Source organism: Eucyclogobius newberryi, unplaced genomic scaffold (assembly GCF_026437365.1).
Source record: "Eucyclogobius newberryi isolate DKJ021-1_F unplaced genomic scaffold, fEucNew1.0.hap1 SCAF_19, whole genome shotgun sequence".
Lineage (NCBI taxonomy): Eukaryota > Metazoa > Chordata > Actinopteri > Gobiiformes > Gobiidae > Eucyclogobius > Eucyclogobius newberryi.
This window is the reverse complement of record NW_027315823.1, coordinates 5,388,742-5,405,007: the sequence shown is the minus strand read 5'-3', so window position 1 is coordinate 5,405,007 and position 16,266 is coordinate 5,388,742. Positions and strand designations below refer to the sequence as shown.

The window sequence follows — 16,266 nt, the reverse complement described above, 5'->3', positions numbered from 1 at the left end:
CAGGTAGAACAATGCTGCATTATATTTGTTCTCACAGGTAGAACAATGCTGCATTATATTTGTTCTCACAGGTCAGAACTCGGATCTCGGAGAGACGTTTTCTCTGAGTTTTAGATTAGAATAGAGATTAGAGTTTATGAACATGAACCACTCAAAACAAGTAAGACAAACCAGAGTTCTCCAATCAGACTAAATGTGGATCCCATTTAGAAAATCTATTAATCCAGTGTAAATCAGTTTAAATCGGTTTAAATCGGTTTAAATCGGTTTAAATCTGTTTAAATGAGTTTGAATCTGTTTAAATCAGTTTAAATCTGAATCTGTTTGAATCGGTTTAAATCTGAATCAGTTTAAATCTGTTTAAATCAGTTTGAATCTTTTTAAATCTGTTTGAATCAGTTTAAATCAGTTTGAATCTGTTTAAATCTGTTTGAATCAGTTCAAATCTGTTTGAATCTGTTTGAATCTGTGTAAATCACCAGGTCCTGAGCAGTAACAGCCGTGTCACCTCCAGTAAAAGCTCAGACTCGCCGTCGTCGGCCATCTTGGTGGTGTATCTGGACAAGGCTGAAGCTCTGCCCGTGAGTGACCGTTTCTCTGATGACATCTTTATTAAATCAGAATAATCCATTTTAGAGTCTTATTCCAATGGACAATACAAACACTGTAAATACTGATGTGTTTGAAAAGGTTTTACTGAAACACTGAAGCGCTATAGCTTTTATGTGTATGTTATGTGTTTATTGTGTATTTTTTATTGAACAAAATGCTTTTAAGGTGTCTTTAAGATCACAGGGAGAATAATCTATGGCAATATCTGCTGTGGATTCAAACGAACAGACAGACCACAGCCTCGAGTCGCCACAAAACTATGCGCATCACTTCCTGTTTGTGGTCAGCTGCTGTGAATGAGACGTGTGGCGCGGCGGCTAACGTTAGCTCGACGCTGAAGCCCAGAAACGTGCAATTTTACAAACTGCAATCGAATCCGGACCAAGGACAAGAATATAAATATGAAACAAAGTAATCGTGTTGTTTGGATTGACTTATGAACAGTTTATATTTGATAAGAACTCAAATACATCAGGTAAAGCAGCTCAATAACAATAAATAACGTTAAATATTATGGACTTTATTAATGTGGGAGCTAAAATCTTAAGGTAACAGAGAAAAGAATATTCAGCCCAAACATTAGCGTAATAATAAGTGTAATCACAGAATATAAGCCTAAATATATCAGTTCACCATAAACAAAGTAAAGCATATATTTTATTATTAAACCAAGACATTTTTCTGTCTGAACGAACGCTTTTTATGAATCGCATTTTGCAAATTTCCCTCATACTCAAAAGCAGAGTCCTCAAAACCGTTTGTGGGTTTCCTTTGTGCCCATTTCCACTTCCTGTTTATGACTCACAGTTGTCACGGCAACGCTCTAAATATCCGCACGTAAACGGAACGCTGGAAGTGAACGTGTGTTAATTATTTTTGCGTGTTTGATGATTGTTTTTCAGCTGAAAAAGGGGAATAAAGAGCCGAGTCCGGTGGTGCAGCTGTCGGTCCAGGACATCACGAGAGAGAGCAAGGTTTGGGACGAGTGTGTTTGTGTTCGTTTGTAATCGACGAACCGTCTTATCGTTTTAATCCCTTTCCAGACGTGTTACACCACCGTTAATCCGGAGTGGGAGGAGGCGTTCACCTTCTTCATCCAGGACCCGCGCAGTCAGGACATCGACATCCAGGTGAAGCCCTCAGAGTCTGAGTTTCCCATTTACATTGTGCTTAAAATGGTGTTTATTGAAAGTGTTTGTGTGACAAACCGTGTGGTTCAGTACACAACAACAACAACAACAACAAGAAAATAAATAGATATTCAAAACATGACGGGCAAGGCAATTCAAAGTGCTTCACAACAGGAAAAAAATGCATTAAAATCACAAAGACATGACAGAAATGACAAAAGCTTTATTTCTATTCATTCATTTTAACAGTTTTGTTGACATGAATCATACATTTTGTCCGTGCTTAATAATCCAGATGGAAAACCAGATATCTTGTCCCACACTGGCCCACACTGGCCCACACTGGCCCACACTGGCCCACACTGGCCCACACTGGCCCACACTGACACTCCAGACACTCTTTCCCATATTTATTTGACGTTGCCATAGTGACAGGCGTCTCTGGGACGGTCACATTGCTTTTAGATTGATTCATTCCCATGTTTGACCATCCGTAGACGTCAGCGCACTATCTGCCTCTGCACACGTCTGTGCTGAGCGTATGTATCTTTCACCACGACTCTCTGGTCGACGCCTCCACCTTATGGGTGGAGCTTTTGTATCTTTAATGACGGACTCTTGACAAGAGCAGTCTCAGAGCTGTGACCAGGTCTAAACCTGACTGAAAAACATCAAATGAGTTGTTTATTAAGAGGAAATCTGAGAGCTGTTTGTAGCCTCAGCCGCCCTGAGTGGACAATATCAAGAGTAAACATATTTAGCACAGTTTTAGCGACGTAGATCATTGAGATTTACCCTTTTTCTTCAGTAACATCAGTTTTCTTAAGTCCTTCGATCAGTCGACTTCACTTAATGTGAAACAGTCACTAGATTCAAAAATGTGTCTCCTGAAAGTCAATCACACAATCTCACCGTTTGAGTGAACTCCAGTCCTCTGAGGCGCTGGTGCTGGAGGTTCTCAGTGTTGGATCAGTCCTCTGTGCTGGAGGTTCTCAGTGTTGGATCAGTCCTCTGTGCTGGAGGTTCTCAGTGTTGGATCAGTCCTCTGTGCTGGAGGTTCTCAGTGTTGGATCAGTCCTCTGTGCTGGAGGTTCTCAGTGTTGGATCAGTCCTCTGTGCTGGAGGTTCTCAGTGTTCTGATCGGTCCTCTGCCTCTTGACCTTTGCAGGTGAAGGATGTGGACCGTGTGCAGACCCTGGGCAGCCTCTCCATCCCTCTGTCTCGGCTCCTCTCAAACTCAAACCTCTGCCTGGATCAGTGGTTCCAGCTGGACAAATCCGGACCGGCCAGTCGCATCTACATCAACTGTGTGCTCAGGGTGAGTCCAGACAGAAGCTTTACCCACACCTTATATAGAGAATATAGATATGAATATATAAACATAGAATAATGTTAAGTATAGAAGAATGTGCAAAAAAAGACATGAAAGGACAATCTTCTTATCGAGGTTTATCTTTAGTTGATTCGTTGATTGTGATTATTCTTACAAGTGTAATAATTGACATTTGTTGAATAAATTGCTCTATTTGTTCAGCATCATAAAAGTACAGATATAATACACTACACTACAGTCATTGTGGGGGGCGTGGTCTGGCGCTGATTCAATGAAAAATGTTCACTGCTTTATGACATTTTCTGGCAATTTATGTCCATTTTAAGTACAACTAATTCAAGTTGAGTCACAACTGAGTCTTAACAGACGTCGTTGACCTCAGAGAAGTGAAATAGAGCAGGTGGCGCTAGCATCACGGTAGCATTTAGCCCACAGCTGCCGTTAGCATTCCTGGTTTTGTATACAGAATTGTGCCGTCGCAGCACTTGAACGTCTAAAGCAGGGATGGGCAAACTTTTTGACTCGAGGGCTACAATGGGTTCTTAAATTTGACCGAGGGGCCAGGCCAGGAGCAGATGAATGGTGTGACGGTGGTGGAGTCCCCTTGCGCAACGGTATCCACAAAATGGTTAAGCTGCAATATAGACTTACACAGTGTTTCCTGATGGATGATACAGTGAAGGAAAATATCATCTTGCTCAGGGTTTTCCACTTTCACTTTGTCCTGGATTCCCAAAGTTTTTTCCTGTTAATTTGGTGATCCATGCGACGTGACATTGGCATGTTTTTACAGAAAGGCTAGTTGGGAAAAGCTTAACAGAGAAAGAAGAGGGCGCCAAAAATGTCAAAGTGCGCTATCTCTTGGGGAAATGTGGGCATTACAAGTGAAAGGTAAAATGAATGGCTGGCTGCAGTGGTTTCAAATCCTGCAACTCCGACATTTACTGCATGTCCTCCCTTCTCTCTCCCTTCATTCTTTCATCTCCTGTCTAATAAAGCCCAAGGGCCCATGTCTGGTCTAAAGCCTGCGTTTGCTCTTGTCCTTGACCAGTAGGGGGCAGAGCAGCTCTTCTAGATTAAAATGAATGGATTACTGTGCGTGTAACTCCAGCTTTTCCACCATTACAGCCACATATTACACACGTTTAGAGCCAGAATATGAAACCTCTGCCGCACAAAAAATGCAAATCGTTCTAAATCGCACGTGACAAACCCGTGTAATTTTTCAATCTTTTTAATGTTCAACCGTCTGTGTTCATGTGGTTTGTGTTTCCTTCATCCTCAGGTGCTGTGGTTGGACGAAGAGCGCATTTCCGCCGAGGCCTCGTCCAAACTGGAGCAGGACCCTTCCAAACAGCGCCCCCTGCAGACCACGCCTCACCCCAGCTTTGCCACTGAGGTAACCGGGTCCTTCTTATAGGGAGTAGAACTGTGAAGATGTTAAATGCTGGTTTTTCCTTTCTTCAAAAGTATTCTGACACTGAAAAGCGATAAATGCTTTTACCACCGTGCGTTTACGTTGTTTTTGTCGGGAGTATAAGTCGCACCTGCCAAAAAATGCATAATAGAGAAGAAAAAAAACATATATAAGTCGCACTGGAGTATAAGTTCAAGACCAGGAACAGACATTTGATCTTGAAATGCAGTTTAAAATAATAACAGATGAGAGAACATGGTGAATAGGTGTACGTATGCTAACGCTAACACCTTCAGCTACATGAGGCACAGACAGAACTGTGGTAAGTGTCTGGTACGTTAACGTCACATATTAACAGTTATTCAGATAACTATAGCATAAAGAACATGCTAACAAGTTTACCAAAGCATCAGTTTTACCCCAAAAAGTTGCGACTTATAGTCCAGAAAATACGATAATTGGGTTAGTTAGGGTAAATGTGTTAAATAAAGAAAAATAAAGAAAGAAAGAAAATTCCCATCTAAAGTTAAAAAGTTCTTGTAATAAGTAGTATTTATCTTGTTTTTTGTGTATGATTTGACTGCCTTAAAGTGAGATTGTCAATGGAACGAGCTTAAATCATCTTGTTTTACTTAAAATGAGAAAAAGAGGCATTTTCTACCGTGAAATGAGAAACAAATGCTACTACACTTGAAAAAAGTGCTTGTAACTTACTTGTTCTATTTGTGAATCTTATTTAAAGAAAGTCAAAATAAACTAAAACCAAGATAAATGCGACTATTTGATCACTCTTTGAGGTCTGGTCTTATTTAAGATTGTACATGTTTTCAGACGGACATGAGCTGGAGAAAGTGTGGCGTGTTTTGTGTTCCTGTTCCTTGTTGACATGTAAACGCTTCATCTTTACACGGTAGAAAGAACCGACATTCTTCACTAACTTAAACTTTAGTGACGCTATATTAATAAATCTTTACTTTCAGTGTTTTTCTCACTATTTGTTACTACTAAGTTTTTGGACATTTCACTATCATAAAAAAACAATTACTACTATTATTTAACATTATTAACAAAATTCTGCATTAACCAAAAATATTGCTGACATTTAATTATAATAATATAATAATTTGTTTAAAACTTGAAACAAAAACGTATTTATAATTTACTTTGTCTAGCGTGATTTTAAAAGCTGAATTTAAATTTTTTTCAGGAATATAAGTCGCACCAGCCAAAAAATGCATAATTGAGAAGAAAAAACATAAATAAGTTGCACTGGAGTATGAAATGTGGTTGCAAGTGTGAAAATAACAAATAATATCACATATAAGTCGCTACGGAGTATAAGTATATAAGTATAAATGTAAGTATAAGTCGCACCCCGGCCAAAACTATGAAAAAGGGTGCGACTTATAGTCCAGAAAATACAGTATTTTCGTTGTTCTTGAGCAAATCTCCTCAACTATACTGTGTCTAAAAAAAAGTATTAAAAAAAACGATTTAAAAGGTGAAATATTTAGTTTTGTGCGATTGTCGTTTTCCACGTGGACGTATTCTTCACAATAAAGTTTAATTGAAAAGATGATTCTGTGCAACTAATGATTTATTTTGGTATTTTACAAGTCAAACGATGAAAATTCTCAATTATTCAAAAGAAATAAACACGTTATCAACCAAATAAATGTCGAAATACGGTGACTGAAGGCTTATCATAGAGAATACTGACAAATAAAATGTATTATTGTGGAAAATCTGAAATGTTTTATTCTTTTTTAAGTCTGAAAAGTCCGGATAACCGCGATACCGTTTTCCAGGGTCTGCTCAGGATCCACCTGCTGGCCGGGCAGAACCTGGTGCCCAAGGACAACCTGATGGGCGGAATGGTCAAGGGCAAGAGCGACCCCTACGCCAAGGTCAACATCGGCGGAGAAACGTTCAGCAGCCAAGTCGTGAAGGCCAACCTCAACCCGACCTGGAACGAGATGTACGAGGTAAAGGAGCGCCACAGGGGGACGCTGGTGGAACGAGATGTACGAGATGTACGAGGGAAAGGAGTGCGACAGGGGGACGCTGGTGGAACGAGATGTACGAGGGGAAGGAGTGCGACAGGGGGACGCTGGTGGAACTAGATGTACGAGGTGTACGAGGTGAAGGAGTGCGACAGGGGGACACTGGTGGAACGAGATGTACGAGATGTACGAGGGGAAGGAGTGCGACAGGGGGACGCTGGTGGAACGAGATGTACGAGGGGAAGGAGTGCGACAGGGGGACGCTGGTGGAACGAGGTGTACGAGGGAAAGGAGCGCGACAGGGGGACGCTGGTGGAACGAGATGTACGAGATGTACGAGGGGAAGGAGTGCGACAGGGGGACGCTAGGGGGACGCTGGTGGAACGAGGTGTACGAGGGAAAGGAGCGCGACAGGGGGACGCTGGTGGAACGAGATGTACGAGGGGAAGGAGTGCGACAGGGGGGCGCTGGTGGAACGAGATGTACGAGGGAAAGGAGTGCGACAGGGGGGCGCTGGTGGAACGAGATGTACGAGGGGAAGGAGTGCGACAGGGGGACGCTGGTGGAACGAGATGTACGAGGTGTACGAGGTGAAGGAGTGCGACAGGGGGACACTGGTGGAACGAGATGTACGAGATGTACGAGGGGAAGGAGTGCGACAGGGGGACGCTGGTGGAACGAGGTGTACGAGGGAAAGTAGCGCGGCAGGGGGACGCTGGTGGAACGAGATGTATGAGATGTACGAGGGGAAGGAGTGCGACAGGGGGACGCTGGTGGAACGAGGTGTACGAGGGAAAGGAGCGCGACAGGGGGACACTGGTGGAACGAGGTGTACGAAGGAAAGGAGCACGACAGGGGGACGCTGGTGGAACGAGATGTACGAGATGTACGAGGGGAAGGAGTGCGACAGGGGGACGCTGGTGGAACGAGGTGTACGAGGGAAAGGAGCGCGACAGGGGGACGCTGGTGGAACGAGGTGTACGAGATGTACGAGGGGAAGGAGTGCGACAGGGGGACACTGGTGGAACGAGATGTACGAGATGTACGAGGGGAAGGAGTGCGACAGGGGGACACTGGTGGAACGAGATGTATGAGATGAAGGAGTGCGACAGGGGGACGCTGGTGGAACGAGGTGTACGAGATGTACGAGGGGAAGGAGTGCGACAGGGGGACACTGGTGGAACGAGGTGTACGAGGTGAAGGAGTGCGTCAGGGGGACGCTGGTGGAACGAGATGTACGAGATGTACGAGGGGAAGGAGTGCGACAGGGGGGCGCTGGTGGAACGAGATGTACGAGGGAAAGGAGCGCGACAGGGGGACGCTGGTGGAATGAGGTGTACGAGGGAAAGGAGCGCGACAGGGGGACGCTGGTGGAACGAGATGTACGAGGGAAAGGAGCGCGACAGGGGGACGCTGGTGGAACGAGATGTACGAGATGTACGAGGGGAAGGAGTACGACAGGGGGGCGCTGGTGGAACGAGATGTACGAGGGGAAGGAGTGCGACAGGGGGGCGCTGGTGGAACGAGATGTACGAGGGGAAGGAGTGCGACAGGGGGGCGCTGGTGGAACGAGATGTACGAGGGAAAGGAGTGCGACAGGGGGACGCTGGTAGAACGAGATGTACGAGGGAAAGGAGAGCGACAGGGGGACGCTGGTGGAACGAGATGTACGAGATGTACGAGGGGAAGGAGTGCGACAGGGGGGCGCTGGTGGAACGAGATGTACGAGGGAAAGGAGCGCGACAGGGGGACGCTGGTGGAACGAGGTGTACGAGGGAAAGGAGCGCGACAGAGGGACGCTGGTGGAACGAGGTGTACGAGGGAAAGGGGCGCGACAGGGGGACACTGGTGGAACGAGGTGTACGAGGGAAAGGAGCACGACAGGGGGACGCTGGTGGAACGAGATGTACGAGATGTACGAGGGGAAGGAGTGCGACAGGGGGACGCTGGTGGAACGAGGTGTACGAGGGAAAGGAGTGCGACAGGGGGACGCTGGTGGAACGAGGTGTACGAGGGAAAGTAGCGCGACAGGGGGACGCTGGTGGAACGAGATGTACGAGATGTGCGAGGGGAAGGAGTGCGACAGGGGGACACTGGTGGAACGAGATGTACGAGATGTACGAGGGGAAGGAGTGCGACAGGGGGGCGCTGGTGGAACGAGATGTACGAGGGAAAGGAGCGCGACAGGGGGACGCTGGTGGAACGAGGTGTACGAGGGAAAGGAGCGCGACAGAGGGACGCTGGTGGAACGAGGTGTACGAGGGAAAGGGGCGCGACAGGGGGACACTGGTGGAACGAGGTGTACGAGGGAAAGGAGCACGACAGGGGGACGCTGGTGGAACGAGATGTACGAGATGTACGAGGGGAAGGAGTGCGACAGGGGGACGCTGGTGGAACGAGGTGTACGAGGGAAAGGAGTGCGACAGGGGGACGCTGGTGGAACGAGGTGTACGAGGGAAAGTAGCGCGACAGGGGGACGCTGGTGGAACGAGATGTACGAGATGTGCGAGGGGAAGGAGTGCGACAGGGGGACACTGGTGGAACGAGGTGTACGAGGGAAAGGAGCGCGACAGGGGGACACTGGTGGAACGAGGTGTACGAGGGAAAGGAGCACGACAGGGGGACGCTGGTGGAACGAGATGTACGAGATGTACGAGGGGAAGGAGTGCGACAGGGGGACGCTGGTGGAACGAGGTGTACGAGGGAAAGGAGCGCGACAGGGGGACGCTGGTAGAACGAGATGTATGAGGGAAAGGAGCGCGACACGGGGACGCTGGTGGAACGAGATGTACGAGATGTACGAGGGGAAGGAGTGCGACAGGGGGACGCTGGTGGAACGAGGTGTACGAGATGTACGAGGGGAAGGAGTGCGACAGGGGGACACTGGTGGAACGAGATGTATGAGATGAAGGAGTGCGACAGGGGGACGCTGGTGGAACGAGGTGTACGAGATGTACGAGGGGAAGGAGTGCGACAGGGGGACACTGGTGGAACGAGGTGTACGAGGTGAAGGAGTGCGTCAGGGGGACGCTGGTGGAACGAGATGTACGAGGGAAAGGAGCGCGACAGGGGGACGCTGGTGGAACGAGGTGTACGAGGGAAAGGAGCGCGACAGGGGGACGCTGGTGGAACGAGATGTACGAGATGTACGAGGGGAAGGAGTGCGACAGGGGGACGCTGGTGGAACGAGGTGTACGAGGGAAAGGAGCGCGACAGGGGGACGCTGGTGGAACGAGATGTACGAGATGTACGAGGGGAAGGAGTACGACAGGGGGGCGCTGGTGGAACGAGATGTACGAGGGGAAGGAGTGCGACAGGGGGGCGCTGGTGGAACGAGATGTACGAGGGGAAGGAGTGCGACAGGGGGGCGCTGGTGGAACGAGATGTACGAGGGAAAGGAGTGCGACAGGGGGACGCTGGTAGAACGAGATGTACGAGGGAAAGGAGCGCGACAGGGGGACGCTGGTGGAACGAGATGTACGAGATGTACGAGGGGAAGGAGTGCGACAGGGGGGCGCTGGTGGAACGAGATGTACGAGGGAAAGGAGCGCGACAGGGGGACGCTGGTGGAACGAGGTGTACGAGGGAAAGGAGCGCGACAGGGGGACGCTGGTGGAACGAGGTGTACGAGGGAAAGGAGTACGACAGGGGGACGCTGGTGGAACGAGATGTACGAGATGTACGAGGGGAAGGAGTGCGACAGGGGGACGCTGGTGGAACGAGGTGTACGAGGGAAAGGAGCGCGACAGGGGGACGCTGGTGGAACGAGATGTACGAGGGGAAGGAGTGCGACAGGGGGGCGCTGGTGGAACGAGATGTACGAGGGGAAGGAGTGCGACAGGGGGACACTGGTGGAACGAGATGTACGAGATGTACGAGGGGAAGGAGTGCGACAGGGGGACACTGGTGGAACGAGATGTATGAGATGAAGGAGTGCGACAGGGGGACACTGGTGGAACGAGATGTATGAGATGAAGGAGTGCGACAGGGGGACGCTGGTGGAACGAGGTGTACGAGGGGAAGGAGTGCGACAGGGGGACGCTGGTGGAACGAGATGTATGAGGTGAAGGAGTGCGTCAGGGGGACGCTGGTGGAACGAGGTGTACGAGATGTACGAGGGGAAGGAGCGCGACGGGGACGCTGGTGGAACGAGATGTACGAGATGTACGAGGGGAAGGAGTGCGACAGGGGGACGCTGGTGGAACGAGATGTACGAGGGGAAGGAGTGCGACAGGGCGACGCTGGTGGGACGAGATTGTATTTCCGTGATATTGTATTTCCATGTCGTTTTTGTTTTTCAGGTGGTTTTGACTCAACTTCCGGGTCAAGAGCTGCATCTGGAGGTGTTTGATAAAGACATGGACGTGAAGGATGATTTCATGGGCAGGTCTGAAGACACAAACCACTCTTTCTACAAATACTTTCCACTGTATTTCATGTTCTAACATCACTTTTCCCTAATCGCAGGTTGAAAATAAACCTACAGGACATCATTAAATCTCAGTACACGGACCAGGCGAGTTTACAACAACTCAGTGGCTGTTTTAAAAGTATAAAAACAGCTTTATGACGTGTGTGTTTTGTGTTCAGTGGTACAATCTCGGCGAGGTGAAGTCCGGTCGCGTTCATCTGGTGCTCGAGTGGCTCCCGACGTCCTCCGAGTCAAACAACGTGGACCAGGTACAAACAAACTGCATTTATTCTTTGTCATTTGATGGTTTTAAGGCTGTTTTTACCAAGGGACGTCTGCGTTTCTTTTTTGTGATAAGAAATGTCAGTCATTCGCTTGTTTTTGCAGATTTAACTGTAAAACACACCAGCTGTAAATAAGTCCGACGTCACAAAACGAAAAGATCCTCTTGAAAAATGATCTGCCATAATTTTAAAAAATATTTTATGTACTGGATGCCACGCCTTTGTTTTATTTTTGCTCTTTGTGTCGTGTTTTCTGCGTTTTTCTCCGTGTTTATCTTCTGAAAAATGTGATTAAAAAATAAATAAATAAAAGAAATAAATCAAACATGAGCAGATTAGTCCAGAAATAAATAAAAATAAAAAAAGTTAATAAAAATGATCCGTCTGTAAATCTAGAGTCGTCTTTGTTTTGGATTCATTGTCCAAAATTGCCTAAAATATCACATTTACACAGCTTTTACCGCCCAATTATCATCATTTGATAATCCAGCGTGACAAAGACTTTTATTTATTTCTTCATATTCATTTAATGTATTTGTCCTTCAGGTCCTGTGCTTCCTGTCGCATCAGTCGTACCAGAACAAAGCCGTTTCCTCGGCGGCTCTTCTCTTCCTCTTCATTGAACAGGCCGATGCTTTACCAGTGAGTTTTCAACAACGTGAACATTTCATTTGACCCGTTATGACGTTTCTCTGCAGTTTTTATACGATACGATCTTCTTTTCAGGTGAAGAAAAGTGGCAAAGACCCAAAAGTTGGAGCAGAAATCAGGCTCGACAAACAGTCTCGGAAAACAACCGTGAGATTATTTTATAAAGTTTAATAAAGTCTTCATTTCACTCCATCTCGAATGAATAAATATGTTTTTTCAGGTGAGCGATCGGAGCACGTCGCCCAAGTGGCACGAGGCCTTCTGCTTCCGGGTGCGCGACCCCAGGGAGGACATGCTGGTCGTCAAGGTAACGCCGCATCGCGTATTTGATCATTTATATTTATTTTAATTTTTGCATTTTTTAATCCATCTTAAACATCATTGTAAATATCTTTATTACTCTTCATGATCTGCACTTCACTGTGTTAGAGCTTTTTAAGAAGCGGTTTAAAGCAGTTTAAAGCCGTTTCTGTTTTAGAGCTTTTAAGAAGAGATAAAATGACCTTTATTTTGAGGAACAGTTCAAGAAAAGATGAAGAATAAAGACACAAAATAAAAAAATAAGATAAATAACTATTAATAGAGACTTAGATGTAACACTATGAGAGTAAAACTATGAATCCTTGTCGGTCAGAACGGGTCCAGACCGTGATGAAGACGAGCTGCAGTGTTGTACAGACCGTTATGTGAAAATGACCAGTTCTCCTCTGGTGTGTCCAGTTGTCCCACAGCTGGACGCTGCCCATCGGCTCAGTGGTCATTCCTCTGCGAGAGCTGCTGTCGGAGCCCGGACTGGTCCTGGATCAGTGGTTTCACTTGGACGGAGGACGACCGGACAGTCAGCTGCTGCTCCGGGCCGAACTCAAGGTACGGGACCTGTTCTAGGCCCTCAGACATGGCCCTCAGACATGGCCCTCAGACATGACCCTCAGACATGGCCCTCAGACATGACCCTCCCTCAGACATGACCCTCAGACATGACCCTCAGACATGACCCTCAGACATGACCCTCAGACATGGCCCTCAGACATGACCCTCAGACATGGGATTTGAGTGTAAAAGCCCCTGAAATGCAAGAAGATAAATCCTTTGCATCTGTGATTTATTTTAGATGTTGATTCCCTCCAAATGTCCACTGCCCAAAGAACCCAAAGTGGCAGTTCCTCCTCCATCAGGTCCTCCTCCGTCAGTTCCTCCTCCATCAGGTCCTCCTCCTGCTCCTCAGAAACAGGAGTCCGAGGCTGCGGTGAAGTAAGACTCAGTGGTCACACGTGGCTCCTCGTCTGTCCAAGTTTATTTGAGGTGTTTGTGCTGCAGGTCGAGCTCCGTGGACCCTCCGGCTGTAGAGACCCTCGTCCCGTCTGTGGTTGTGGCCGAGGAGGAGGTGAAAGTGGCAGAAGCTCCAGCAGCAGAAGAAGAAGAGGAAGAAGAAGAGGAGGAAGAGGAGGTCGTCCCTGAGCTCATCCTTCCTCCTCACACGTCTCCAGACATCAGCTTTGCCAGTGAGGTTTGTACAACAGTGTCTAAAGCACGTGTTGTTGTCCGTGGCCTTTAAGATGGAAAACTCGGGCTTATGGTTTACAACAGTTTAAAGTGGTTTCAAGTGGTTGAAAGTGGTTTAAAGCGGTATAACGCAGTTTCAAGCGGTTTAAAGCGGCTTAAAGTGGTTTCAAGCTGTTTCAAGTGGTTTAAAGCGGCTTAAATCGGTTTAAGGCGGTTTAAAGTGGTTTAAAGCAGTTTCAAGCGGCTTAAAGTGGCTTAAAGCGGTTTAAAGCGGCTTAAAGCAGTTAAAAGTGGCTTAAAGCAGTTTTAAGCGGCTAAAAGTGGCTTAAAGCGGTTTAAAGCGGCTTAAAGCAGTTTCAAGCAGTTTAAAGCGGTTTCAAGTGGTTTAAAGCAACAGCTACTTTTGTTGTCTCTTAATGTTAATAAAATCCTATAATAAAAGAGATGGTTAACAGCAGAAGTCATTTCATGTCATCAGTTGTTTGCTCATGTTCCTCTGATGTTCCACTGATATTCCCCTGATGTTCCTCTGATGTTCCTCTGATGTTCCTCTGATGTTCCTCTGATGTTCTTCTGATGTTCCCCTGATGTTCCCCTGATGTTCCTCTGATGTTCCCCTGATGTTCCCCTGATGTTCCTCTGATGTTCCTCTGATGTTCCTCTGATGTTCCCCTGATGTTCCCCTGATGTTCCTCTGATGTTCCTCTGATGTTCCCCTGATGTTCCTCTGATGTTCCTCTGATGTTCCTCTAATGTTCCTCTGATGTTCTTCTGATGTTCCCCTGATGTTCCTCTGATGTTCCTCTAATGTTCCTCTGATGTTCTTCTGATGTTCCCCTGATGTTCCTCTGATGTTCCTCTGATGTTCCTCTGATGTTCCTCTGATGTTCCTCTAATGTTCCTCTGATGTTCTTCTGATGTTCCTCTGATGTTCCACTGATGTTCCTCTGATGTTCCTCTGATGTTCCTCTGATTTTCCTCTGATGTTCCCCTGATGTTCCTCTGATGTTCCTCTGTGTTCCTCTGATGTTCCACTGATGTTCCTCTGATGTTCCTCTGTGTTCCTCTGATGTTCCCCTGATGTTTCTCTGATGTTCCTCTGATGTTCCTCTGATGTTCCTCTGATGTTCCCCTGATGTTCCTCTGATGTTCCTCTGATGTTCCTCTGATGTTCCTCTGATATTCCCCTGATGTTCCTCTGATGTTCCTCTGATGTTCCTCTGATGTTCCTCTGATGTTCCCCTGATGTTCCCCTGATGTTCCTCTGATGTTCCTCTGATGTTCCCCTGATGTTCCCCTGATGTTCCTCTGATGTTCCTCTGATGTTCCCCTGATGTTCCCCTGATGTTCCTCTGATGTTCCACTGATGTTCCCCTGATGTTCCCCTGATGTTCCTCTGATGTTCCTCTGATGTTCCTCTGATGTTCCCCTGATGTTCCTCTGATGTTCCTCTGATGTTCCTCTGATTTTCCTCTGATGTTCCCCTGATGTTCCTCTGATGTTCCTCTGTGTTCCTCTGATGTTCCACTGATGTTCCTCTGATGTTCCTCTGTGTGCCTCTGATGTTCCCCTGATGTTTCTCTGATGTTCCCCTGATGTTCCTCTGATGTTCCCCTGATGTTCCTCTGATGTTCCTCTGATGTTCCTCTGATGTTCCCCTGATGTTCCCCTGATGTTCCTCTGATGTTCCTCTGATGTTCCTCTGATGTTCCCCTGATGTTCCCCTGATGTTCCTCTGATGTTCCTCTGATTTTCCTCTGATGTTCCCCTGATGTTCCTCTGATGTTCCTCTGTGTTCCTCTGATGTTCCCCTGATGTTTCTCTGATGTTCTTCTGATGTTCCTCTGATGTTCCTCTGATGTTCCCCTGATGTTCCTCTGATGTTCCTCTGATGTTCCTCTGATGTTCCTCTGATATTCCCCTGATGTTCCTCTGATGTTCCTCTGATGTTCCTCTGATGTTCCTCTGATGATTTTCCTCTGATGTTCCCCTGATGTTCCTCTGATGTTCCCCTGATGTTCCTCTGATGTTCCTCTGATGTTCCTCTGATGTTCCCCTGATGTTCCCCTGATGTTCCTCTGAAGTTCCTCTGATGTTCCCCTGATGTTCCCCTGATGTTCCTCTGATTTTCCTCTGATGTTCCTCTGATGTTCCCCTGATGTTCCCCTGATGTTCCTCTGATGTTCCTCTGATGTTCCTCTGATGTTCCTCTGATGTTCCTCTGATGTTCCCCTGATGTTCCTCTGATTTTCCTCTGATGTTCCTCTGATGTTCCCCTGATGTTCCCCTGATGTTCCTCTGATGTTCCTCTGATGTTCCTCTGATGTTCCTCTGATGTTCCTCTGATGTTCCCCTGATGTTCCTCTGATTTTCCTCTGATGTTCCTCTGATGTTCCTCTGATGTTCCTCTGATGTTCCCCTGATGTTCCTCTGATGTTCCCCTGATGTTCCTCTGATGTTCCTCTGATGTTCCTCTGATGTTCCTCTGATGATGTTCCTCTGATGTTCCTCTGATGTTCCTCTGATGTTCCCCTGATGTTCCTCTGATGTTCCTCTGCTGCAGGGCATGCTGAGGATCATCCTGGTGGAGGCTCAGAGTCTCGTGGCCAAAGACAACATGATGGGGGGAATGGTGAAGGGAAAGAGCGACCCTTACGCCAAACTCACCGTGGGACAAACCGTGTTCAAGAGCAACGTGGTCAAGGAAAACCTCAACCCATTCTGGAACGAGATGTACGAGGTGAGAGCTGCGGAGCCAGAGGGAGGAGTGTTAGTCCATAGTATTTGTAGTATTTCTGGACTTTAACACTTGTCTTCTTGTGACGGTTGAGGTGGTGCTGAGGGCGCAGGCGGGACACGACCTGCAGGTGGAGCTGTTCGACAAAGACATGGACTCGGACGACTTCCTGGGCAGGTGAGGGT

General features: G+C 47.3%; 1 protein-coding gene across 1 annotated transcript in view; it reads left to right on the top strand.

The window, feature by feature from the left end:
- esyt1b (extended synaptotagmin-like protein 1b) overlaps nucleotides 1-16,266 on the top strand; it is a 72,362-nt gene that overhangs the window by 33,576 nt on the left and 22,520 nt on the right. Inside the window, exons 13-30 of the mRNA XM_072451501.1 lie at nucleotides 483-581; nucleotides 1,515-1,586; nucleotides 1,656-1,742; nucleotides 2,911-3,060; nucleotides 4,361-4,474; nucleotides 6,301-6,477; nucleotides 10,797-10,882; nucleotides 10,963-11,011; nucleotides 11,086-11,175; nucleotides 11,737-11,832; nucleotides 11,917-11,988; nucleotides 12,062-12,148; nucleotides 12,562-12,708; nucleotides 12,953-13,016; nucleotides 13,047-13,092; nucleotides 13,159-13,348; nucleotides 15,908-16,084; nucleotides 16,176-16,258. Coding sequence (XP_072307602.1) covers nucleotides 483-581; nucleotides 1,515-1,586; nucleotides 1,656-1,742; nucleotides 2,911-3,060; nucleotides 4,361-4,474; nucleotides 6,301-6,477; nucleotides 10,797-10,882; nucleotides 10,963-11,011; nucleotides 11,086-11,175; nucleotides 11,737-11,832; nucleotides 11,917-11,988; nucleotides 12,062-12,148; nucleotides 12,562-12,708; nucleotides 12,953-13,016; nucleotides 13,047-13,092; nucleotides 13,159-13,348; nucleotides 15,908-16,084; nucleotides 16,176-16,258 — 1,886 coding nt within the window. The remainder of the gene's footprint in view (nucleotides 1-482; nucleotides 582-1,514; nucleotides 1,587-1,655; nucleotides 1,743-2,910; nucleotides 3,061-4,360; nucleotides 4,475-6,300; nucleotides 6,478-10,796; nucleotides 10,883-10,962; nucleotides 11,012-11,085; nucleotides 11,176-11,736; nucleotides 11,833-11,916; nucleotides 11,989-12,061; nucleotides 12,149-12,561; nucleotides 12,709-12,952; nucleotides 13,017-13,046; nucleotides 13,093-13,158; nucleotides 13,349-15,907; nucleotides 16,085-16,175; nucleotides 16,259-16,266) is intronic.